This window comes from Vulpes lagopus, chromosome 5, assembly GCF_018345385.1.
Source record: "Vulpes lagopus strain Blue_001 chromosome 5, ASM1834538v1, whole genome shotgun sequence".
NCBI lineage: Eukaryota > Metazoa > Chordata > Mammalia > Carnivora > Canidae > Vulpes > Vulpes lagopus.
In genome coordinates, this window is record NC_054828.1 from 90,466,249 (window position 1) to 90,491,349 (window position 25,101).

Below are 25,101 nucleotides of genomic sequence, written 5' to 3' on the forward strand. Positions count from 1 at the left end.
ACTTAATTTGTTTATCATTTCTAGCAGTTTTTCTGGTGGAGTCTTTTGGATTTTCTATATCCATTATTGTGTCATCTGCAAATAGTGAGTTTTACGTTTTCTTTGCTAATTTGAATGCCTTTGTTTCTTTTTGTTATTGGATTTCTGTGACTGAGACTTCTGGACTATGTTAACGGTGGTGAGAGTGGACACTTCTGTCTTCTTGACTGTAGAGAAAAAGGTCTCAGTGTTACCCCATTGAGGATGACAATAGCTGTGGGTTTTTCATATGTAGCCTTTTTATATTGAGGTATGTTCCCCCTAAATCTATTTTTTAAAGGTTTTATCATGAGTGGGAGTTGTACTTTGTCAAATGTTTTTTCTGCTTCTATTGAAATAACCATACAATTCTTACCCTTTCTTCTATTAATATGGTATAACACATTGTTTTATGAATATTGAATCACTCTGGTAACCCAGGAATAAATCCCACTTGACTGTGTGGTAAATCATTTTTTAATATATTGTTGGATTCAGGTTGCTAGTGTTTTATTGACAATTCTTGCATCCATTTTTTTCAATGATATTGGCCTGTAGTTCTCTTTTTTATTGGAGTCTATCTAGTTTTGGTATCAGGGTAATTCTGGTCTCACAATTTTTTTACGTTGGTTTTATTTCCCACAATTTTGCTGAATTCATTTATTCCAAGTTTGTTTGTTTTAGAATCTTTAGAGTTTCATTCATAAAAGATCATGTGTCTGTGAACAAAGAGAACTTTACATTTTCCTTTTCTGTCTGGATGCCTTTTTTATTTTCTTGTTTAATTGCTCTGGCTAGGACTCTAGTATTATGTTGAATAAAGTATCAAAAGGGGCACCTTTGTTCTTGATTTCAGAGGAAAAGCTTTCAGTCCTTCACTATTGAGTTCTGATGTCAGCTCTAAATTTTTAAATTTAATTAATTTTACAGTTAATTTTAAAACTAAAAATGGACTAATCCTAGGACCCAGTAATTTTGCTCTTGGGCATTTATCCCAAAGTATGAACTTTTTTTTAGTACATTTTTACTCAAAAATATGTACACAAACATTTATACCAGACATATTTTTAATAGCCTAAACATGAAAACTACCCAAATGTCTTTCATTTGAATAATAGTCAAATAAGCTCTGGTGCACTCATACCACAGAAGACTACTTAGGAATACACAGATGCAGCAACTTGGATGAACTTTATGGACCTTACACAAAGTGAAAAATACCTATCTCAGATGATGAATACAATATGACTCCATTGAAATAAACATTCTTGAAATAAAAACATAGAGATGGAGAACAGATTAGTCATTATCATCTTGGGGTCAACTATGGGTGATTACCATTATGGATGAGGGACAGATGATACAAAGTTAGTGTGAGAAACTTGTGTTGATAATTCATTTCTGTGCCTTAACTGTGGTAATAGTTACATGAAGTTACACATGTGATAAAATGCCTATAACTTGTATATACAGAGAACTGCATGTGCAACTGCTGAAATCTGAATAATCTCTGTGAATCTTACCAATCTTAGTTTCCCGGTTGTATACTTATACTATAGTTATGCAAGATTTTAACATTGAAGGGAGTTTGGATTAAGGGTTCATAGGACATACTCATATAAATCCTTGTAAGTTCCTGGGAATCTATAATTACCTCAAAATGAAAAGTTAAAAATAGAAGGAATAATTGAATCAAATTAAATTCAGTTCCTCAGTCATACTAGCCACATTTTAAGTGTTTTATATCATGTGGGGATGCTATATTGAACAGTACAGAATTATAGAACATATCCATCATTACAAAAATCCTCTTGGACAGGGGCTATAGATACTCTGATGTCTGAAGGAGTTTCAGAAATCACTCCCAATCTATGCAATGATAACATTAAAATAAAATACTATCCTTGTACTTATGTTGAGTATAGGGTCTCTTCTTTTGAAGATACTGGTTATTACCCCACAGTTAGCACCCAACTTCTGGCACAATAGTATGAAGAATCTAGTAAACTTTGATTCTCCCTTTCCCTCAAGTGACACAACTATCTTTTCTATCCCTTTTCTCTTCTGTTTGTGATGTGGAGAAAGTGGGTCACGTCACTGATTCTGTACTCAAAGAAATTTGTGCTTTGAAACTTTATTCAAACTTGGATAATGTTCAGAATCCTATACTAGATAGTCAGCATTTTCCAGATGTCTCAAAGAATTTTCTTAATTTATTTTCATGAAACAGTGAGGATGAACATGGCTTTAACTTCACTTTAGTACCTAAAGTACTTCTGAATATCTATATTATTCCATTTAGGAGTTGACAGTTTTTCTTGTGCTATTTTTCTGAGTAATTATACTGCTCTCTGTTTTTATATTTACAATTTAAACCTGATGTTCGTATATATTGTGAAATGATCACGGTAAGTCTAGTTAACATCCATCACCATACATAGTTACAAATTTGTTTCCTTGATGAAAACTTTTAAGATCTACTCTCTTAGTCACTTTCAAGAATATAATTTATTATTATTATTATTATTATTATTATTATTATTATTATTATTTCCCCATGACTTATTTTACAGCTGGGAGTTTGTATTTTTTAATTTCCTTCTCCCATTTCACTGCCTGCCTGCCTCTTACCCTCCACCCGTAGCCTTTGGTAACCACCAAATTGTTCTCTGTATCCATGAGTTTGAGTATTTCTGTGTTGTTTGTTGGTTGACTTTCTTTGTTTGTGTGGGTTCTGTTCTGTTCTGTTTTGTTTTGTTTTAGATTACTCCTATAAGTGAGCTCATATGATATTTGTCTTTGTCTGATTTAACTTAGCATAATATCCTCAAGGTCCATCTATGTTGTCACAAATGGCAAGATTTCACTCTTTGAGGGATGAATCCAATTCCTATACATAATATATAATATATATTATATATTTGTATATGTGTGTATGTATACACTTCTGTGTATAAATATATATATTTTATATACATGTATGTGTGTGTGTATATATATATATATATATATATATATATATATATATATATAACACATTTAGATTTTCATATCCTAGCTATTGTAAATAAGGATGCAATGAACACAGAGGTACTTTTATTTCTTTAAGTCAGTGTTTTTATTTTCTTTGGATAAATACCCATAAGTAGTATTGCTGGGTCATATGATACTTCTATTGTAAATCTTTCAGGAAGCCTCCATATTGTTTTCCATAATGACTGCGCTAATTTACATTCCCTACCAACAGTGCATGAGAGTTCCTTTTTCCTCACCTCCTCACCAACACTTATTTCTTTTCTTTTTGATAATAGCCTTTCTAACAGCCATTTCTTTTTGATAATAGCCATTCTAACAGGTGTAAGCTGATCTCTCATTGTGGTTTGATTTGTATTTCCTGATGTTTAGTGATATTGAGCACTCTTTCAGGCTCCTGTTGGGTATGTGTATGTTTTCTATGGAAAAATGTCTATTCAGATCCTTTGTTCATTTTTAAATTGGATCATTTGCCTTTTTTGCTATTGAGTTGTAGGAATTCTTTATGTATTTTGAATATAAACCTTTATCAGATATATGACTTGCAAATATTTTCTCCCATTTGGTAAGTTGCCTTTTCATTTGGTTGATGGTTTCCTTTACTGTACAGGGGCTTTTTATTTATTTATTTATTTTTATTTTTTTTGTACAGGAGCTTTTTAGTTTGAGATTGTCCCACTTGCTTATTTTTGCTTTTGTTGGCTTTGCTTTTGTTGTTAAATACAAAAAATCTTCAGGATCAGTGTCAAGTTGCTTATTGCCATGTTTTCTTTCAGGGTTTTTATGGTTTTACAAGTCTTAGGTCAATTTTGAGTTGATTTTTATGTATGATTTAAGATAATGGTCCAGTTTCATTCTTTTGCATGTGGATGTTCAGTTTTTCCAACACCATTTATTGAAGACTGTTCCCCAGTGGATATTACTGGTTGCTTTGTCATAAGTTAAAGCACAAACTCTAGTAGAAATGATTTACACATTTGGCCCCAGTAAAATTAAAATTTATATTAAAAAAACTGTAATGAAAGTAAATATACACGCTAAGACTAGAAGTTATTTGAAACATGAATAAATAACAAAAGATTAGAATCCAAAATACCTAGAGAGCTTAGATACCAATTTAGGTTAAAACAAGTCATTAGAAAAATATGCAAAAACTTATATTAACAATCCAGAGAAAAGGATATATGAATGATAAACAATAATGATCAATAAATAATAAAAACAGACAACCTCCTCTGTTATCAAGGAAATGGAAATCAAATTTTTATATCCATCAGATTGATGGGAACATAAATGAATAAATATTATTTAAATTGATATGTACAGAAAGTTCATGAAATATGAACATACAATTTGAATATTATTGTAAAAGTAACCTGTATAACCATCACCTAGCTCCAGATGCCTCCATATACCTCTCACAGATCACAGTACTCTTGCTTTCCGCTGGTAATAACTACTACTTTGAGTTTTGACAGCACTTGCTGATTTTCTGAGGGGGGAATAACCATTACTTATGCAGTATTTGCTGGTTTCCATGGAATAAGTACTCTTATCATGGCAGATTTCAAGTAACCAGCACATCAACTGACTCACTAAACTCCTGAAAATTTAACAGCAGCTCTTGTGAGCATGTGTGAACCCACTCTAGCACTCAACTGCCATTTCTTTAATTTCTTTGCTCTTTTTTTCTTTTAATTCCTTTTTAAAAAAAGTTTTAGTACCTAAATAAGCATCCTCAAATAGTTTGTATTAGTTGATTCTCATAACATCAATGTTATATTACTTAATTCAGTTGGTTTTGAAGACTTCCTGTATTCTGGAAGAGTTTGAATAGCATTGGGATTATCTTCTTTTTAAAGGTTTAGTGAATTCCTCTGTGACACTACCAGGATTTACTGATTTTTTGACTAGCTTTCTCTTTAACACCCTTATTTATTTCTTCCATGGAAATCAGACTCTATAGATAATTTTTCAAAATCTCCTCTCTGATAAGCACTGGTAAATTATATTTTCCTAGGAAGTTACATCCTCCAGGTCCTCAAATTTATTTATGTGTATTGAAGAAAGCAGTTTTATGATGCTTTTTAATGTTCTGTTTTCTAAGGTTATTTCAGTATTACCTTTTTTACTTTTAAATATTTGTTTTCTCCTACTTTTTCTTGATAACAATCTAGGTATATTTCTTTTTTTATATAAATTTATTTTTTATTGGTCTTCAATTTGTCAACATATAGAATAACACCCAGTGCTCATCCCTTCAAGTGCGCACCTCAGTGCCCGTCACCCAGTGTATATTTTTATATACATATATATATATATACCCCCACCCTAGGTATATTTTTTTACATCAATTTTGTCTTTTTGGGGAAGAGCCATTCTAGATTTATTTCCAGTGTTTCATTATTCTCTAAATCATTAATCTGTTCTTGAAATTTTATTAGTTTTTCTACTTCTTTCTAAATTCTTGATTCAGATAATTATTGTTTTCATTATTTCTAATACATTCATGTTTGTAATGAAAGCCATTTGTTTTTCTCTGTGACCACTGCTTCAGCATTCTTATAAGAATGAAACATATATAGTAAAAAGAGTAAAGAGTACTGAATTGTAATACAGGACACAGAGATCCCAACCTAATTCTCTTTCTGTGTATCACTCTCTGCCAGTATCTTCATGGGCACAACACTTAGCCTTTCTCCTCCAGTTTCCATTTCCTTAACTAGAAAAATAAGGAAATTATCTCAAAACTTCTATTTTGCTCTTTCATTTAATGAAATACATTCCTATCACCAACTTGCCATTTCAGGAATTAGAACGGAGTCTACAAAATGAACTCTAATCTCAAATTTTTTTTAAAAAGATGTCCTTAGTTTGTCTCTTCTGTGTAATCACAAAAGACATGATTCTAATCATTCTTTGGTTACAAGCTGGGAATCTGAGGCTCAGGTAAATGTAGATCTTATAAGTGTTCTTTACTAACTGCCCATATTATGTCATAATCAATCGACAGTTGAAAGTTATATAAAGTTCACAAGGAATTGTTTTCCCAGATCCTTTGAAATTCTTGAAATAAATAAACACACATGATTGTTGATAATAAAAAGTAGGCAGCATGTACCATTTTGTGAATGGGTTAAGATGATGCAAAAAGTAACAAATGTTATGTCACAGTAAAAGTGTAAAAAACATTTTAAGGTGTGGAAGTCATGGAAGAATGTGTAATAATGACAACAGTACAAAACATTGACAGATTCTGCATCTAAACTTTCCTTAAGAAATTTAAAGCAAAACCAAGGAAAAGGTTATTTAGAGATAATTTAAAAAATGTTAGAAAATGGGAGCCAGATTGTCAAAGAATCTTATCCACATTACATAAAATTTGCATGTGAAATCCCTGTCATATTTAAAAATCTAAGTAGTAACTTAAAAAAAATCAATGTCCTTTGTGGAAGAATTAATGTTACCATAGCAAATTGAAATATCTTAAGTTTTGAACTTACCAGTATGTGTGATTAAGCATTGACATGAATACAATATAATTTTGTTTCTGCTATGAATGTAAAAAAAAATACCAGAAGGGAAATTGGGAGGGAAACTGAACAAAATGCCCTTCATTTATATTTATTTTCTGAAGCCATTTGAAGTCTCCCAATTTATAAAATGTTGTTATATAACAATGGCAGTCATTGCCCACTCTGTATATCCCTGCATGTTCTAAATAAATCGCTTCTGAGTAGTTTTTCTCCGCATCTCACCACATTTTCTAACTATAGGAATGTAATTTTGCAGCCTTAAAAAAATGCATTGATTTTTAGATGCACATACGGAGGGCAGAATGAGTAACAATTCCAAAAAAAAAAAAAAAAAAAAGAATAAATTTATTGTTTTATTTACCTCTCAGAAAAGAGAAAGAAAAGTTACATGCTACATTTTAAGGATTTATGATGCCGTATAGTTTCCTTTTCTTTTATAATAAATATTTAAAATACAGGTAATATTAAGTGGTCCACCAAATTGAAAACCTTACGTGAAAACATGGGACAATGGTTTGAAAGCATAAAGTCATCTACTGTCACAGTGTTTTGTGTGTTCCTTCATAAGACAGTATCAGAAACCTACAAGCCAATGAAAGTGAAGGCTCAAAAGATTTGTGAGATTTTTGCTGAATGGTTCCCAGTCATGTGCAAGAGATTATTGCTTTTCAAAGTGTCAAAGTAGACTTAAAAATATGATTAATACAATATAGTGCTGGACATGGTATGAAAGACAATGCACGTGCATTTGTTTCCGTTCACTCTGATTTAAATGTAGAACTTACAGTATGACCTTTATCAAACTTAGATGAGTTAATAATTTTTAGTTCATTTTTCTCTCCTCTAAAATGGGAATAATGATGCTTACTTGCTAGGGTTGTAATGAACACAAATGAAGTAGTATATATAATAGCACAGACACACGGCAAGTATTTAAATATTAAATTCCTATTGCCCTTGTAGTGATCATCTTTTTTTAATGAACCACAGTTTAAAAATAAAGAAATTAATGTAAAGAATAAAATACGAGCATCCACTTCAAAATAGGAAAAATATTCCCTAAAAGTGAATGGAGGTAAAGTAGACTATTTTTTTTTAATTTTTTTTTAATTTTTTTAAATTTATTTATGATAGTCACAGAGAGAGAGAGAGAGAGGCAGAGACACAGGCGGAGGGAGAAGCAGGCTCCATGCACCGGGAGCCTGATGTGGGATTCGATCCCGGGTCTCCAGGATCGCGCCCTGGGCCAAAGGCAGGCGCCAAACCGCTGCGCCACCCAGGGATCCCTAAAGTAGACTATTAAGATGGAAATTGAAGTGAATCTAGAAAACATTAAAAATTCCTTTAATGTGGCCACAGCAAAATCAAATATAAAAGCAAAGTTCTAGACAAACAATATGGTAGTTTTGTTTATTTCATCTCAACAGTGGATTTCTAATTATGTGGTATATGTTGTTTCAGAGGCAAAGGGCCATTGAAAAATACATCTGATGTTATTAATGCTGCCAAGAAAATTGCCGAAGCAGGTTCTCGAATGGACAAATTAGCCCGTGCTGTGGCTGATCAGGTAATATTAGAGGGAAGAGCAAGCACATGCTGTGCATTATCATTAATTAGCACTTGGGTTCTGTAATAGGTTTTATGTACCCTATAAAATGCCTCTGAAAGATAAATTGTAATCACTAACATTTTACAAACAGTCCTCTAAGTCTGTTGAGACTGAGCTTGTGGCAAAAGTAGATTCAACTTGGGAGGGGCTCATTTCAGCCCATGACCAAAATTTTGAGAAATCAGAGTACCCACTATTTAAGAGACATTACTCCCAAAGAATGGATTATGCTGGCTGCCCTCATTCAGCAAGTCAAGTGCTTAAGGAGGAAGACAAAAAGAACTTTAATTTTTGTTATTTCATATTGATCTTAGTGTACTGATGCTCTTTATAATTCATAATAATTAATGCACTAACATAAATGGGATTAATCCACATAATCAAAAACCTCCAGATTTCATTTTAATCTGGATTTAAAGGAATCACAGATAAATGAAATTCTATTTCTTTTCAGACTGAAATCAGATACATGTTAAAGTAGTTCTCAATCTCACCTTGAATATTTGAGTTTATTTCTACACTTTTCATGTGTTATTGTGGCTTAAATTGGAACTCTAAAATCCGGTTCTAAATGGCTTGTTGCAATAATGTTCCATTCCTTATAAGGGTACTTTAGGCAGTAGACTTTTACAGGTAAGTAACAGTGGTTTACAATTTGAACCATTTTTAAAAGGAAAATGTCTTAAAATATAAAATAAGATTCTGAAATAGAAAGTATTACTCAAGGTATTATTTACATGGACACAACATTCTTAGCATGAACTTGCTTACTAGCCTGCAATGCAGTGATGCTCTCTGGAGACACCAGGAGACATAGGATGTTCCTTCTCCATAGATGGCCCTACTTTCCTATGATTTTTGAGTTGCTTCTCATCATTTTCTTCCTTCATTCCTTAATTTTCAGCTGTTCTCATAAATATTTGCTGTCTTTAACATCCCAGATTCTAGAGTCCTTTAGGTCAATACCAAATTCACTCATCTTCTTAATACCAAAAAGAAAAATACATGATTAAACCATTAAATTTACATTTAAAATAAGCCAACAGACAGTCTCGTTTTAATTTTTTTACGTCTGATGGCTAATCCAAGGGAATGTTTTTTGCTTCCTTTTAAGTTTTTGAGAAATGATAGTAAAGATAATATATTAAATATAACCATCATTTGACTATCCCCTAAAAATTTGTGCAGGGTGAAGACCAAATCGTTACTAAGTTGCTAATTTCAGGGCAGCATCAACTGCCAGGCTTCCTGCAGTTTGCAGCATAAATTGAGCTGCTTTATACAGAGTTCTGTATGTATCCCAGAAAGTTCATGAAAAAGAGAGGAGAGACAGTGAATGTACTTGAAAATATGCATGTATGTATGCAAACAAACAAAAATACACCAGGCAGGAAAGAATGTCACAGTTTTCACTGCAAATATTGAGGGCACTTGGGATGAGTGGAGTGAGAAGAAATTGGTGGTGGTTCTGAAAAGACTTTTGTGAGGAAGGACTTCTTCCCAAAAGGGAAAGTAGATGGAGTTTGGATGGTTTTTCCATTAAACTCTGAATCTCAGTCACTGAAACTATTTCTTAGTATGTTGAGGCTCCTTGAGTTCAATATTTTTTATTGTGATTTTTGTTTTTGCTTTTACATTCTTAGACCCTTATTTCCAACAATTATGCAACTTGAATCCTAGCCCAAAACAGTTTTGCTATCTGGAAAGCACACCACCCGTGCACACAAGCAAATCCCAGGATTCTGGATGTGTTTTGAAATTAAATGACAAAGTATTTAAATGCTACTCTATGATGACTTTTAAAATAAACATATGAGGGTTAAATATAACCCTTTCTTTGTGGCATTCTCCTTGTCATCAGCTGTGAAGCGACTTGCAATTTTTGCTAATGTTTTGTCTGAATAGGACTCCTCTTTCTCAAAATCTGCACCTATTTCCCCCTACAAAAATTATTTTTCTTGGTCTATCATGCTTTTATGTGTGTTTTAAATAATAGAAGAGAATGAGCATTAGCAAGGAGTGGATTTGCTGCCTTTATTTTGCCCTGAAAATATTTTTATGAAGATTTGATATACGCAAGCAATATAAACTTTTTACGGACTGTTGCATTTTTAATTACTCTTCCATTGAGATAGAACTTCCAGTTTAATTTGCTGCAAGGTATTTGTATCGAAAGCCTTGTCAGCCCTCTAGGGAGATATCATTTTAAAGTTAATTCCTTTCAGTACATGGGTCTCTGGAGTAGGATAAATATTACAGTATTAAGTACTCGTAGAAAGCTAAAAATAGTCTCTATGGGATTCTTTCTTGATAAATGCAGTTAGTGAAAAAAGTACCATAATGGTGTTCTATATAAAAAAAGACCCCTGTGTCATTTATTAAAGAAATGGCTATGTCACAACCACTGGCTTCAAATTATTAATGAAACAACTGTCTTTCTTTCTTTCTTTCTTTCATTCATTCTTTCTTTCTTTCTTTCTTCCTTCTTCTTTCTTTCTTTCTTTCTTTCTTTTTCTTTCTTTCTTTTCTTCTTTCTTTCTTTCTTTCTTTTTCTTTCTTTTCTTTTCTTTTCTTTTCTTTTTTTTCTTTTCTTTTTTCTTTCTTTTCTTTTCTTTCTTTCAGAATTGCCTTTCTTAAGTTTGAAGGAAAACTACCTGGAGTCTTTTTCTTACACTCTTATTTTATATAAGTTGCTTCAGTTTTGGCTATAGGTACTTCATTCTTACAGTGTTTCATCAAGGATCTGGTGAGTATATGTCCTTTACAAGTACCAAACTGAGCTAGAACAATGAGATGGCCCACAGAATATTGAACTGAACTTTTGATAGCAATAGAAATATATTTCAGTGACTAAATAGCCATTGGCACTGAAGCCTCAGAAATGCTTTAGGGAGTCACGTAAATGTCTATGGAAATGTTCAGCTAAGCTCAGTTGTATTTGATGGACATCTACCCACTAAGTCACAAGGAGAATCCAGAATCCCTGCTCCTAGTTGACTCTGGAACAACCTTTGAAGAGTTTTGTTTTTACTCTTAGGGGTTTGTTATAATTTGTTTCAAACTCATTCTACTTCAATATATTGTTCTAAAGGTGGTCATAATCCTTCTTAGAGTCTCTTATTTAAAGACAGTTTATAATGTTGCTAAAATTTCGATAAATATGGAGATCCAAAAAGTGTGATAGACTTCCTTTAATGAATAATACTTTTCTGGGAAAGCCAAAGGAAACAGTGATATTTTTTTCCCCTCAACTGACTGAATTGAAATTCTATCCATGCTGTGTCAGAGAGATTACTACACAGAGTGATTTCCTTCCAGCCTCTGTTGCTTTGGTTATCCATATTAAAATAACTACACATAGTGAATGTTGGATAGGCCACTAGGAAAAAAAAACTGTAGAATATTTAGATTTCTTAACAGTTTAGAAGACAACTGGTAAATTACTCATAAACATGTAGCAAAGTTCCAATAAGACTTTCTGGAAAATCTTCAGTATTCTTTTTACAGAATTATATCAAAGTAGAGCTGACCATTCTAAAATACTGGCTGTGGCCTCCCTAAAATGTGCTATAAAGAAATGAAGTTAAATGGATGTAATTAAGGTATATGACACTAAAACTCTTTCTTCTCACAGCTTTTATATAGTGAGTGTTAGAAACTGAAGAATACTTACTAATTGAGATCACTTTTTTTAATGTTTTATAGTGTCCTGATTCAGCATGTAAGCAGGATTTATTAGCCTATCTTCAACGAATTGCCTTGTATTGCCATCAGCTTAATATCTGCAGCAAGGTGAAGGCAGAAGTACAGAATCTAGGAGGAGAGCTCATTGTGTCAGGGGTAAGCCGGGACTTGGGCTTCACAATTAAAGTTCCCACTGTTGTACTTCCAAGGCAAGCATTCTTGGCAACAGTACTGCTAAAAACACCAAACTACAGTGATTCATAGGGAGTTGTTTTTTTTTTTTTTTAAATAAATGTTATCACCATTATTCCAGACCTTACAATAACTCACAAAGAGCAATTTGATTTTCCAATTACCCTGTGTTTATACTAGCCTTGTAAAATCTCCATTCTTCACAAGAAAACTAATTTCATAGTCTGGAAACTCATTGCCAAGCTGTGACTATTATAATTATTTGGAGCTTTTGTACATTTACTCATTGTGAGTCTACTTCCTTTGTTAGTCCTAGTAATTTTCACTCTCTGTTCAGGAGCCAGCCTCTCTATGTGTGGATTGTGTTCACATGTTAGAGATGATGAAAACAATAGGAATTCATTCATCAGGTTCCAATGCATACTAGGTTATCAGTAACCCTTGAAAGCCAGAAAATATTTGAATTTAATACAGGTTGATGTGCTGTTGCCAAAAACTAACATAGTTGTCAAACACTAACAATTATGTATTCTTTGCTTAATCACTCCAGTGTTTCCCTTAGTATCCAGTCCACTTTCATCGAACGTAAAGAAATAAGTTCAATTAATAGAAGCATTATGATTTCTTGGCAAGATTTCCAAATGTATGTGTTGAGGTTCTTCACCTTGGCTTTTCCTCCCTCAGTCCCTTTCTTTGAATATGAGGTGCCATCTATTGTAAACTATTTGCGAATTCCAAAGCGTGGCTCTGCCACCTTTAGTTCTTTTCCCAGTCAACCATGATGCTACCATTTTAAGTGTGGCATTACCAGGAATATAACATGATCAAAATGGTGAATGCTTTATGAGAATCAGACTACTTGTGAAGCTCAATTCTTTACCAGGGTATTTTCAGAAATGTAGCAGTTTGACCATTTGATAAAAATATGTGGAAAAATCATTCTTGAACCCAAAGGCTTCAGGTTCAATATTATTTGGCTTGCAGAAAACAGCTGGGAAAAGAGCTGATCTGGCTTGCATGGAGATGCCATCTGGAAAGCCTGTTCCATGCAGTCTCACCTAGAGTCCAATAAAATGGCTATTTTGTGCCTCTTCCCAAAGCATAGTCACCTCTTTGCATTTCCAAAATGATTCTGCTTCAACATTCTTCAACAACCAAGAGCAATCTGTCTTGCAATGTGTCCTTTCTGCCGAGTTGGTAATTACCAAGATTCTCTCTCCCAAGAAGTGATCAAAACATTGCATATCCCTTGCTTCCTTTCTTATCTTCAGACTCAATGGTATAGTCTCCCATACCATTCGGCTTTCATGTCCATCTGTTTATAGCACCCGTGGAACTGAGTGCTTTTTGTTTAGCTTGCCTTGTGTGCTTTCATTTGTCACTTTCCAAATCTTATTATTTACATGGATGCGCACAGCATCTTTGTGGATCTCAGACTCCACAACCTCATCTAGGCGGTATTTGACTGGCAGAATTGCTCCCCATTATCCTCTCAGTACCCATCGTTCATCACTGCTTCCAGAGCCTCATTCCCATTGTCTTTTCCTCATTTAGATGTAGTCCAAACCATCACTGGCTTTTATCACTTGCACTGTTGGCATTTGAAGAGGTGTTTGAGATTGAGAACACCATCAAGAAGCCTGTTTCCTTCTTTGAATCTTACTGGCAAAGTTCATATATCCTTGCATGGGAGAAGGCTTCTTCTAGAGGAATGTTATAAAACTTTACAATAATTCTGAGTCAAATGCATTATAAAAGTTTTGCTATATATTGCTCAGTCATGGACCTGCTCTTGGCCTCCTCATTTTTTCAGAGCTTGATTGCTATTTGGTGCCATTCCTGCATCTGTAGTCTGCTGTCTTTGCCACTTCTGCCTCCATCTTATTCTTCATCCTCCTTCACTAATGGCCAATAGAGAAAAAAAAAAAATCAACGTTTGTTTTGCAAAATAGCCACAAATGACTGCCTTCAAAGTTCTGAAAGAGTCAAGAATGTAAGACCCTATACACACAAACTTTCAATGATTTTGCCAAGAAAATGTGCCCATGCTTTGGGCCTCATTTATTTTGTTGTCTGGCATGACAAAGTTGCTATGTTTTTAAGGAAAAACTATAATAACATGCAATCAAAAAAAGAGAAATGCTTGAATCTTCCTTCCTTTTTCCCAATGTGTTTATGTACAAGTGATTCAAAGCTGTGACTTCTTCTCAGAAACCTATGAAAGCCCCCAGGAAGGTATATGTATTAGTAGTCAAAATTTCCCCTAAAACAAGAGGTTTGGATAGATTATTTCCATTTTGGCAAGAAAAATGATTGGAATTTCAAAGCTGAGAGTTTTGTTTTTAGAGCCTTGTGCTAGCATGATGAACCAAATGCACATGTGCACAGTTATATACCATGTCAGCATGCGTATGTTTTATGTGATTCTGTGTGTATAAACTGGGAAAGGCTTCTGTTGTATCTGCCATTGGCTTGAGAGGTGAGGCAGGAAGCTCATCAGGTCATGAGCAGGGGGACAATGGATACAAAATCTCTTGAGTCATGCTGGCAAGTTAGAGAAATAATGCAATCCTGGATATGTGCCTACATGTGCTCATTCACACAACTGCTATGTAAGAAGCACCATTAATTTTCTGGCTGGAGATCTGTTTTTAAAAGTTATTGGCTTAAATCTTTCTCACCAGCCAAAGTGCTGTACTTACTAAATCTTATATAGACGATGCATTGGTGAGCCAATTCAGCTTAAGCCATTTGTGTGGTTGCTAAGGGGGTCAATGGAAAAGAGAAAATTAAAAACAAACAAACAAACAAAAAAACTAAACTAAAAGCTAACAGTGACGGAAATGCTAAGATGAAACTAGAAGAAACTTAAGTCCAGAAGATTAAATATCCATTAATTTATATACTGGCTTTATTTGCTTAGTGTTTATTTCTTTAATTTCTCAAGTCAGTTTACAGGCTTTTTGGAAAAAGAAATGTTCAAAGAAGAAAAGAAGAAAGAAAGAGAGGGAAGGTGGGACAGTAGGAGGGAAGAGTTGTGAAAAAAGGAAGAAAACAAAGGAAAGAGAAACTTAACTGTAGCATATTGTAAATTATTTTAGTGCAGGTAATATCCATTAAATGTGACAGCATTTATATTCATCATGGCAGAAAAGTTGAGCTATTTTTTCAAGTGTGCAAACATATTTTGAATACAAGTTCGTTCCAGTGCTATGATGTGGATATTATCTGTATATTTGATTGTTGTGTTTTTAATTTTTATATGCTAGGTTTTAGAAGATTTAATGGATTCTCTTAAATGTATTTTATTATTTTTTTAATAAATTTATTTTTTATTGATGTTCAATTTGCCAACATACAGAATAACACTCAGTGCTCATCCTGTCAAGTGCCCCCCTCAGTGCCCGTCACCCATTCACCCCCACCCCCCGCCCTCCTCCCCTTCAACCACCCCTAGTTCATTTCCCAGAGTTAGGAGTCTTTATGTTCTGTCTCCCTTTCTGATATTTCCCACACATTTCTTCTCCCTTCCCTTATATTCCCTTTCACTATTATTTATATTCTCCAAATGAATGAGAACATATAATGTTTGTCCTTCTCTTAAATTTTAAAATGAAGATGTACATATGGATCTGGAGAAATAAACATTCCATAGCCTTTGATTATCTTTAGCTACTCTAACATTTATACTTCTGAATTTTTCTGAATGAGATTGGAAACACTAATATGGAATTTTAGAATGTAGAGTGCTAAACATCAAGCATTTTCATAAATCTGAAAAATTCTGCTTAATTATTTTTAAGAAGATCAAATACATTAGATCAGTGAAGCCAGAATGCAATAGCAATTAACCCTACCTTGGACAGGAATTCAGTGTTTAGGTCAGAGATAGAAGGACACAGATTGTAAATTATAGTTGACTCCCCATGAAAATCCCACACACTTTAATAGATTTTGTTGCATATAAGTGTCTTTTTCTCTTAACAAAATTTAGGAGCAGAGTTTGGAGGTGTGGAATGTTAGTTACATCCTCAGCCTGATTGAATGGAGCCCTACTCTATCCCTGGAGGATTGAGTAACTTGCCCTACCTAATGTATAATTTTGTTCTTTGCCGTTTAAATCTCTCCTTTTCAAATTTGAATCCCTCTCAAGTGGGTTATGGAGAGAAACTTGACAAAGTGAGCAAATATAATTTGTGACATTGGTAGGATTTGAATTGGTAAAGAGAAAATTGGAGAATAAAGAGGTCAGTTATAGTCTTTATTGCCTATGTTTCGATCATTAAAATTTGGACTCAATTAAAATCAACATGAATATTCATAGTAATAAATGAAACTATTCATACAATACTACGAAGTGATAATGGTCAAATCAATCCTACCGGACTATGGCATATAATCAAAGATACATATGTGCATATACACGAACATAAACATGCAGCAAATATACATGATTTGATATTTACTCCTTTACCACCTGAATAAGCAGTAATCAGGAACTGAACAAGTGGTTGACAACTGTGACATATCTGATCCAAGACAATTTAGGGAAAAGAAAATATGGGAATTATTTGTATAATGCTATATGTATATTTTAAAATATATATTATGGATTTTATTTTATACATTTATATTACATACTTTTAACTATTTATTTTAAAATGTGATTTATTGAGATGAGAATTGCATTTTATTTGAAAAGTTCTGTATTTATAAAAAATAGTGTATTTTGTAGTGGGCTGAAGCAGTCATTGAAACAAGCATTGTACTTGTATAGCCTTGTACTTTTGTACAACTTGTACCCTTTTATTGGGAAAGAGTCTTTTTTTAATATATACTCTGATTCTGTCTATTGTTAAATCTTGATTATCTCTACTGACTGATCAGTGTAGTAGTAACGGTAAGAAATCTAAATTATTAGCTATTTCAATTTGGATCTGGAATGCATTTCTATGCTTCATGTGAACAAAAGAGTACGTATTCAGGAAATTAGCAGGAGTTCCAAAGAATTTTCTCCAGCTTTTCCAGAGTCATTAAGTATTTGGGTATAACAGACTTCATGAACTATAGAACAGTAGGAGAGTCTAGATCTACAGAGAGTAAAACCAAAGCTTCAGATTACAAATCTGGATGGAAGAATGGTAGAAATACTCTGTAACAGTAAGAAAATTAAATAAGTATCTATCATTAGCAGAATGGCCATAGTTCTTTGCATATACTTTACTAGTAAGATGGGTTGCTGAATAATTCTGTCTTTCTCCAAAAAACCTAGCCCTCCCAATCTGTTATGGCAGTAAAATAATAACCATTTAATTTCTGATTCCCTCATTAAGTCTTCCTTAGTTACATTTATATCAGCATACATGGTCATTGATTTTTACACAACCCAAATCAGGCAAACTTTCAGGAAAAAATTGCCCTTAAGTGATTTTTCAGAGCAAATTCATTCTTCCAGTGTTATAAAAGTGATATTTAACAAACTCAAGGCATTACATGTGGAAGAAATGGAAAATGGGGATTTTTATAAGAAAAGTGAAAATCTCCTTGGGTGCCAGGCATCATAGGAAGTTTTGAGACTAGTGTACCACACCTGTCAAGTGTCTCCCTGAATTTAAATAGTCTTGTTCAAAGGAGAATGGTATGTTGCTCTGTTAAGAGAAGTAGCTCTTAAGTTACATACTCAGTGATTATGACCCTAACATTATCAATTCGATCTACTTATTGAAAAAATAAATCAGATTTTCACTGATGAAATTACACCAGTTGGTTATCTGATTTGTTTTATGCATAGAAGAAGACTTTATATTCTAATGCTCTCATTTTAAAATAAGAAGACAGACTCTTTGTGGCTAAGCTGGAGCATGAACCAAGCAAAGAACTCTTTTTACCTTAAGTAAAGACATGGGTTGACCTAACTTGGATTTACTTGATGAATTGATTTGATTGCATCACCTGAGCTTGTAAACGGAGATATTTCTATTTTAGTTTGAGGGGATTCATTATTACTCATCAGAGTAGAAGTGGCTAGTGGCTTTATGAAGAGTGACTCTGCCTTAGAAAGGTCAGTGCCATTACTTGTCCGTCAGTCAGTGTACTTTCATTCCTTTAGGTTTTAGAAGCTATTCAAGATTTGAAAGCCTTGAATTAAAAAGGCAGCAATAATTCACACCTTAATCTAGTAGCAAGATTTCAGTTAATATTCAGTTAATTTGATGTTTTAGATTTCAGTTAATATTCAGACCATTATTTGGCAGCCAATGATGAGTAATATTTTATGAAAACTTGGAAATTAGACACATGGAGGTACCTGGTTAAGGGAAACTAATTGTGCCTATCTTTTGGTGTCTGTGCAACACAGGAAAACCTATTGAAGAAGTACTGATTTATAACATTTTCCCGTGAGACACATTCTGATTTTGAGATAGTTTGCTATAATTGATTTCATTCTAAACTGTTCTTTCTTTATTAATATATTTTAAATCATGTCTATAGTAGTGCCTTAGGCACTGTCTCTTCATTTTTAACTAGTTGTGGATATGTAAGAATAAACCCAGATAATACATATTCCCTTAAATTGAATCAAATAATTATGGGAATCCACAGTGTTAGGTAAAATAATTTTATTTATAAGCAGTATCTATAATTTAATTTGATTTCTGGTTTTCTTGTGTACACGTGGATTTGTCAGCTCTAGTCAAGAAATACGTTATTTTGAATTGGTTACCTAAATTCATTGTGATTTTTTTTTCATGTTCCTACTTGGATATACCTCAGGAATTCCTGGGTTGGAAGAAAAAGTTGGAAGAAAAAGCAGCTAAAATGTGAATAAACTGATATAGGATATATAAATAAGAGAAGATGAATATTAAAATATACCCTAAATATTATCTGGCATCTTATTACTGATTTTGCACAATTTTCTATTACCTCAGATGATTCAAAATAAAAGAGATTAAGAGACTGCATAGCAAAATGGAGGCAGGATTTTATGTTTAGTATTAGACTTGATAAAATTTTGACAACCCTATCTTTCTAGAAAAGCATTAGCATTTTTATATCTTGTTCCTAACTTCTAGTGACAAGCTAACAATCAGGGCTTCAAAGAGTTGTACTTCCAGTTCACATAAGGATATTTTCTGAATCATTGAACATCATTTCGAGGGTGTTTCAACTACTTAAAAGGCACAGTGCTAAATATTGGTTTGGTGAAGGTATTCAAAGTCCTTTATCTCTAATAACTAATAATTTCTATGAAGAGGATAAATCTTTCTGTCCATTGTGAATTTATTAAATTGTGTAGTCCATTGGGTTTTCCTTTTTCGATTTAGTTTCTCATCTTCCTGTTTAACATTCTCAGCAAAAATAGTAGGGTATCTGTTGATGGCTATCTCTGTGTATTAACTGTTGTTCTTGGTTTACTATATTCTAGAAATAAAAATGTGTTTAACTTACTATTTTCTCCATTCTGTTCCTACAGATTATTTTGCCAAATGCTTTCTCCAGCTTAATTTAAATGATTTATCAAATGTGGCTTTTATCACAGCCCTTAGGAGAGAAATATGTGCCATGTTATGGCCCATGTATCTCACAAATAGGAAAGACTTCTGGATGGGCAGTGTGTAGTTTTCTTAGCTCGGATTTCTATTACTGCTTCAGGACATATTGTCTTACTCTATCTTGAACAGTCATTTTCTTTGTGGGCAATAAATATATTTCAAATATTTCATCCTAACCCAATTTTCTTGAAGGCAAGCTTACTTAATTTAGACTTTAATCTTTTCTTTCATCATCAATACTGTATCTTATTTTATTGCTTTTCTCTGAATACCTTCATCTGTGCAGATGCCTTGCTGATAATGAACTTGACTGGAGTTCCGGCTAGATCTTCTGTCAAATCTGCACAATCTATATCTTGACCTCTTTCATCCATTTCCTTTTGCGAATCTATTTCTCAACTTAGAGAAGTTCCTGGAGAAGTTCCAGTTAGCGTCGTCTTATAAGAACCATGTACTCTTTTAAGTCCAAGGTTCTGTGTGTGAGACACTATCATAAAACAAACTCAAAATAGAATCTCTTTATCTAGAAACTCCCAGTTCAAATCTGTTGCTATCAAAATTATTTGGATTCTCTCTTGCTGAGATAATTCTCTTCGATAATAACAGCTTGGTCAGACTGCACGCCAACTGCCTGATCGTGTCTTCCACAATGAATTACTTTATAAATACACCTCCAGATTATTCTTTTGAAATGTACAAATTATTCCACCTGACTTTTCTTGATCTTTTGCACTAAGTTAAGTAAAAACACTTTTCAACAAGCAAAATTTTGAAATCAACCCTACATCCATCTCTGATCAGATGAAGTTATAATCACGACTTCATGATTGAAGGGCAATAATGGGGTCTCTTGACTGAAATCCTACAACCACTTCATACCTTGTCTTGAAAGGCTAACTCATCCATTTATGTGATATCATAGAAAGTATGCTTCAAATTCATAACTGTAGTGACACTTAGCTTTCATAAACAATGTCAAGAGGCTAGATCTTAAGAAGAGTTGGAAATTATCTGATCTTGGCATTGCATTCTGTGTCAAAGAAATTTTTTAACTAATATAACTAAAGACATTATTACAATCGATCATACTAAATTCACCTAAAACGTCAGCACAGTTCACCACTCTGCATCCTTTTGATGCAGCCTAGTTTTGCATTGGGTTCCTGAAGTCATGCTCCATTTCCAAATAAGTAATAGATAATAAGGAATATCAATAGATATGAGTCTAGTTTATTTTAGGTATTTAAAAAACATTTAACTCCATTTTTATTCTGATAACATTGGCAGATGTGCCTTCTTTGTTGGGTAGTAAAATTTTTAAGGTGTTTATTGGATGAATGAATAATTGCCATTAATAATCTTAAAATAATCTTTAAATTTTGTATAAGGTGAGATGAAACAAATAAGTTTCTAATACATAATAATCATTTTTGAAACTGAGAATTATGGTAAATGAATAGCACATTCCCTATAATGGGAAAGTCAGGAGATGCCTGCTTTCTAAAACAAATGGTATTATTTATAATAATAAAAGCATAAAAAAGCAAGGATAAGCCAACTAGTCAATGATCCAATAGGTAAAAATAGTGCCTCATAGGCCAATTGTGAAAACTCATACAAAAAAGCTGTTGAATACAGAATTTGAACTTAGATTTAGAATTACTGAAAACAGAAATACAATAATACAGTGAGAGAAACATATGCAGAGTTATCATTGCTTCCTCTAATAAGTATAGAAAACATTAAGTGTAAGAAAAATTCCTTTTTTCTTCATAAATGTCAGATTTTTTTCTTTTCTATTGTCTTTAATTCTCTAAAGACATTTTTTTAAATGTCTAGCATTTATTTTAAAGTAAAACATGTGAGTGATGTTGCCAAATCCATTATCAGTTTGAATTTAGTAGCACCTGTGTTTCAAAATGCTCCCTATCTGCCTATTTTGCTTAACTTTTAAATTGTGATTATTTAATATGCTTACATATTTAGTGAGCTAAGAATGGCAGGACTAAAAATAGAATTATATTTTCTTAAAACATAAAAAAATTGAATAAAGAATATTGTTCATCTGCATATAGAAACAAGTTTTGGGCTTACCCATTTATGATGCCATGAAATGTAAGCTATTACTTATACTAAAATATTTTCTGTGGCATGAGTGGGTTTCGATTTTCATATATTCCACTGGGCAGATAAAGATCTGGCTTCCATGTGGATGGTTTCAGGACTTACCTGCTTTTCAATATCACCCCTTTCTTTTGTTTTGTTACTACCCACTTGACAACTTTGAGTAATTCATAGTTTGTAACTCCTAAATCTCCATTAAAAAAAGACCTTAGTGTTCTCCATATTATTCTCTCACCTTGCCTGCTTTCCCCCTCCTCCCAAAATGGACTCAGAGGTTAAATTAAGCTATAACTATATGACTATAGCTTCACTGCATGTGTCACAAATCCTTGGTCAGTTAGCATCACTGGGTACTAAAACTTGACCTCTGACAGTGGCAGTGTAGGGACCTTATGGTTACAGAAATCTTCCCATTTGATTTTCCTCGAGTTTTGAAGGTGGGCTTTGATTAACCCATTTACATACATGTTATATTCAGTACACACAGAAAAACTGGTCAACATTGACAGTAATATTTTATGCTAAAGATAACATTTTCAGAAGTAGAGATAGGCATTGGTTATTGGCTTATCTTTTAAAATGTGCCTGTCACACAGCCCCTCCTTGGGTACAAAAAGGAAGAGTAAAAAGAGTTGCAGTTGTAGCAACAATGAATGCATTAGTTCTTCAGTGATTCCATGAACGAGGTAAGTATCCTTTTAGTACCATGTACTGACTGGAGATGCAGAGGCCAAGGGCTTGATGAAGGTCACACAGCAGGGCGATGGAACTTCCAAGAAAGACATCTGAGATTCCCCACATACTGTTCCAGGCTTTAAGAGCTGCAGCCCTTGCTTTCTCTCTTGGTGATCTTCAATGCTTTAAATAGGGGTTTCACCCCCCCTTGAATCTCCCCACCATGATTGTCCCCACCAATGCCTGACAAGGCACGTGCTTCTTCATTCTCCTTCTCCCAAATGGTCCATTTATCTGTTCAAGATAGCCAATGAGGAATTCATATGCCCGGGCTGCTTAATATCATGATGCCCACCCATATCTCTTTCAGCACCTAATTCCTTCATATGCCTCTTTCTCCCAATGACCCACTCCCTCTTCCACTTCCCTAATCCCTTCCCAATAGGGTACGTTTTTTTTTTTTTTCTCTTGCTCTCTCTCTCACTCACTCTTTTCTGTATCTCTCGGAAATCAGACAGGAGTTCAGAGCACTTTCACTACCTTTTATGAGGTAGATTGTGATGTCATAGATGGGGGCAGGGCTAGTCAACTTTCTACCCACCTCCCAACCTGTGCTGAGGGAGCTCCGATCGGGAGTGGAAGCAGTGATTCCTCCATGGTGAGTAACTTTGCTTTCTGATGTAATCTGTCTCATTGTAAACATTAATTTTGAAAGCAGGTGGGTGGGGATTCAAAGACATAAAGATGTGACCACTCGAGTCTTCTTTACTACTATTAACCAACTTTGAGTAAAGGATCAACTTATGTATTCTTTGTATGAGTTGAGAATTCCACAGGACTGATATACATTCTTCAAGCATGATCTAAACTTGAGAAGTAGAAATGGTATTTCATTCCTTTATTTCTTAGTCTTTCTTCCCATTGGGACTGAAAGTCATTGCATATGTGGAATGAATCCATTCTGTAGTCCTTTGATGAGCTTCTTTAAGGAAGGCTAGTTAAGAGAATGTATTCTTCATTTGAAAGATTACAGAGTCACAAAATATCCTTTTTTGATGTTGGCTGAGAGAATCAGTCTGCTCTTTTAAAATTGTTGGGTAAAATTGTGAAGAAACCGTTGCATAAAGAATTAACAAACTTGGTTTTGATGTAAACAGATGCAAGCTTTGTAATGTAAAGGTGCAGCTATTTCAAGATGTCACAACCAGACTTGCTACTGTTTTGTTGATGTTGCATGTCATAACTCTGATACTGTTTTGTAAGATTTTTTTTCATAGTTAAGAGCTGTGAAATGTCACTGTTCTTTGTTTCATTTGGGTTTCTATAATAATGATTAATTTTTTTGTATGCCTTAGTATTTAGAAAGAAAAGATCAACTGGAGTGAGAATTTTCCCTCCAGTTTACTTGTTTCCTCCAGGGTGCCTATTAAAACTGTCAAGATGTCAGCTTATATATAAAAGGGCAAAGGAGGTTCATGGAGGAGGTTAAGTCTTTAAAGGATGTTGCAGCATCAGTGTGGGTACTTCTAAAAGGGTTTGACCATCAGAATGTGAGGCCCTCTTTGTTTTCATGGGGTGAGATAAAAGCTTCTTGATGTGGGTCATGGGTATTAGGAAATATGTTAAGAGGATATCATTCATTTTTTTTTTCAAAGAATACATCCCTAGTTAACTATGTTTGGATATTGGTGTGGGAAAATTGGAGGCAGTTTAAAAGGAAGTGCCCTTTTCCATCATTAGCTTTTCTGTTATGTGTAGACCTTCTCTCCCTCCTGCCCCGCTAAGTTATGCATTCTTAGAACTCAAAAGCATGAGAGATAATCCTGTTCTTTTCATTACCTGGGATGGAGTAGCATGACAAATTCTGAAGTGATATTTCCACCTATGCTTTCTAACCTGAAGTGACTCTTGGTAGAGATTTCAGGTACAATATTGGAAGATAGGGCCATAATTGGTCAGTAGGAAGATTGAAGTGATAATCACCTGTAATCAACTTAATATTGCAATGCGGGTAGCAACACCAAAGTCTTACATGTTAGGTTATTTCTCTCAAGTCTTTGGCCTACATTCCTTTAAAAATACTTGCCCCCTCAAACCCAGGTAGAAGGAAACCTTCAGTGCCAGAAAAATCCAATGTCTAACTATAGCTCAAGTTTTTAATGTCTTTTATCAACCCCTCATACAGCTGCCAGGTAAGAAATGCTCATATTTTACAAACCCTTGGAATACAATCATCTTTAACTTCGTGAGTTAAGAACAGTTGTGTTGTACACTTGTGCAAATTCAGAGAGTCTATCATGGAATGCATTGTGCATGCACTTGTTTATCTTCATGTGCATGTTTCGTTTATAGTGGTGTTCATATTTTAATCCATTTGTATGTATTAAAATTCTAATTTAAAAATAATACTACATATTGTGCTGTAAATAAAGCAATGAAGTGTAACAGAAGTTGAATTAATCTGGGGTCTTAACACTGGTAATAAAAGCTCCATTTCTGTCATTGACTAATAAGGTAACTGAAAGAAAATTACTTAGATCTCTGGCCTCAGTGTTTTCATTGTAAAGTCGTGATTGATGATCTACAAGATATATCCTGAAGTACTCTGCTCTAAAACTGTATGGTTTTATAATATATTTTTCAAAGAAATTGCTTATGGGAAAAAAACTGACTA

The 25,101-nt window shown here is 33.7% G+C and overlaps 1 protein-coding gene across 3 annotated transcripts in view; it reads left to right on the forward strand.

Annotated features, from left to right (window-relative positions):
• Nucleotides 1–25,101, forward strand: part of CTNNA2 (catenin alpha 2) — a 1,087,920-nt gene that overhangs the window by 1,033,910 nt on the left and 28,909 nt on the right. For 2 of the 3 annotated variants that reach the window (XM_041757144.1, XM_041757141.1), the window contains exons 16-17: nucleotides 8,049–8,154; nucleotides 11,902–12,036. In XM_041757144.1, the coding sequence (XP_041613078.1) occupies nucleotides 8,049–8,154; nucleotides 11,902–12,036 (241 nt within the window). Of the gene's footprint in view, nucleotides 1–8,048; nucleotides 8,155–11,901; nucleotides 12,037–22,941; nucleotides 23,086–25,101 lie in introns of all 3 variants that reach the window. The other variant, XM_041757142.1, reaches the window with a different exon arrangement.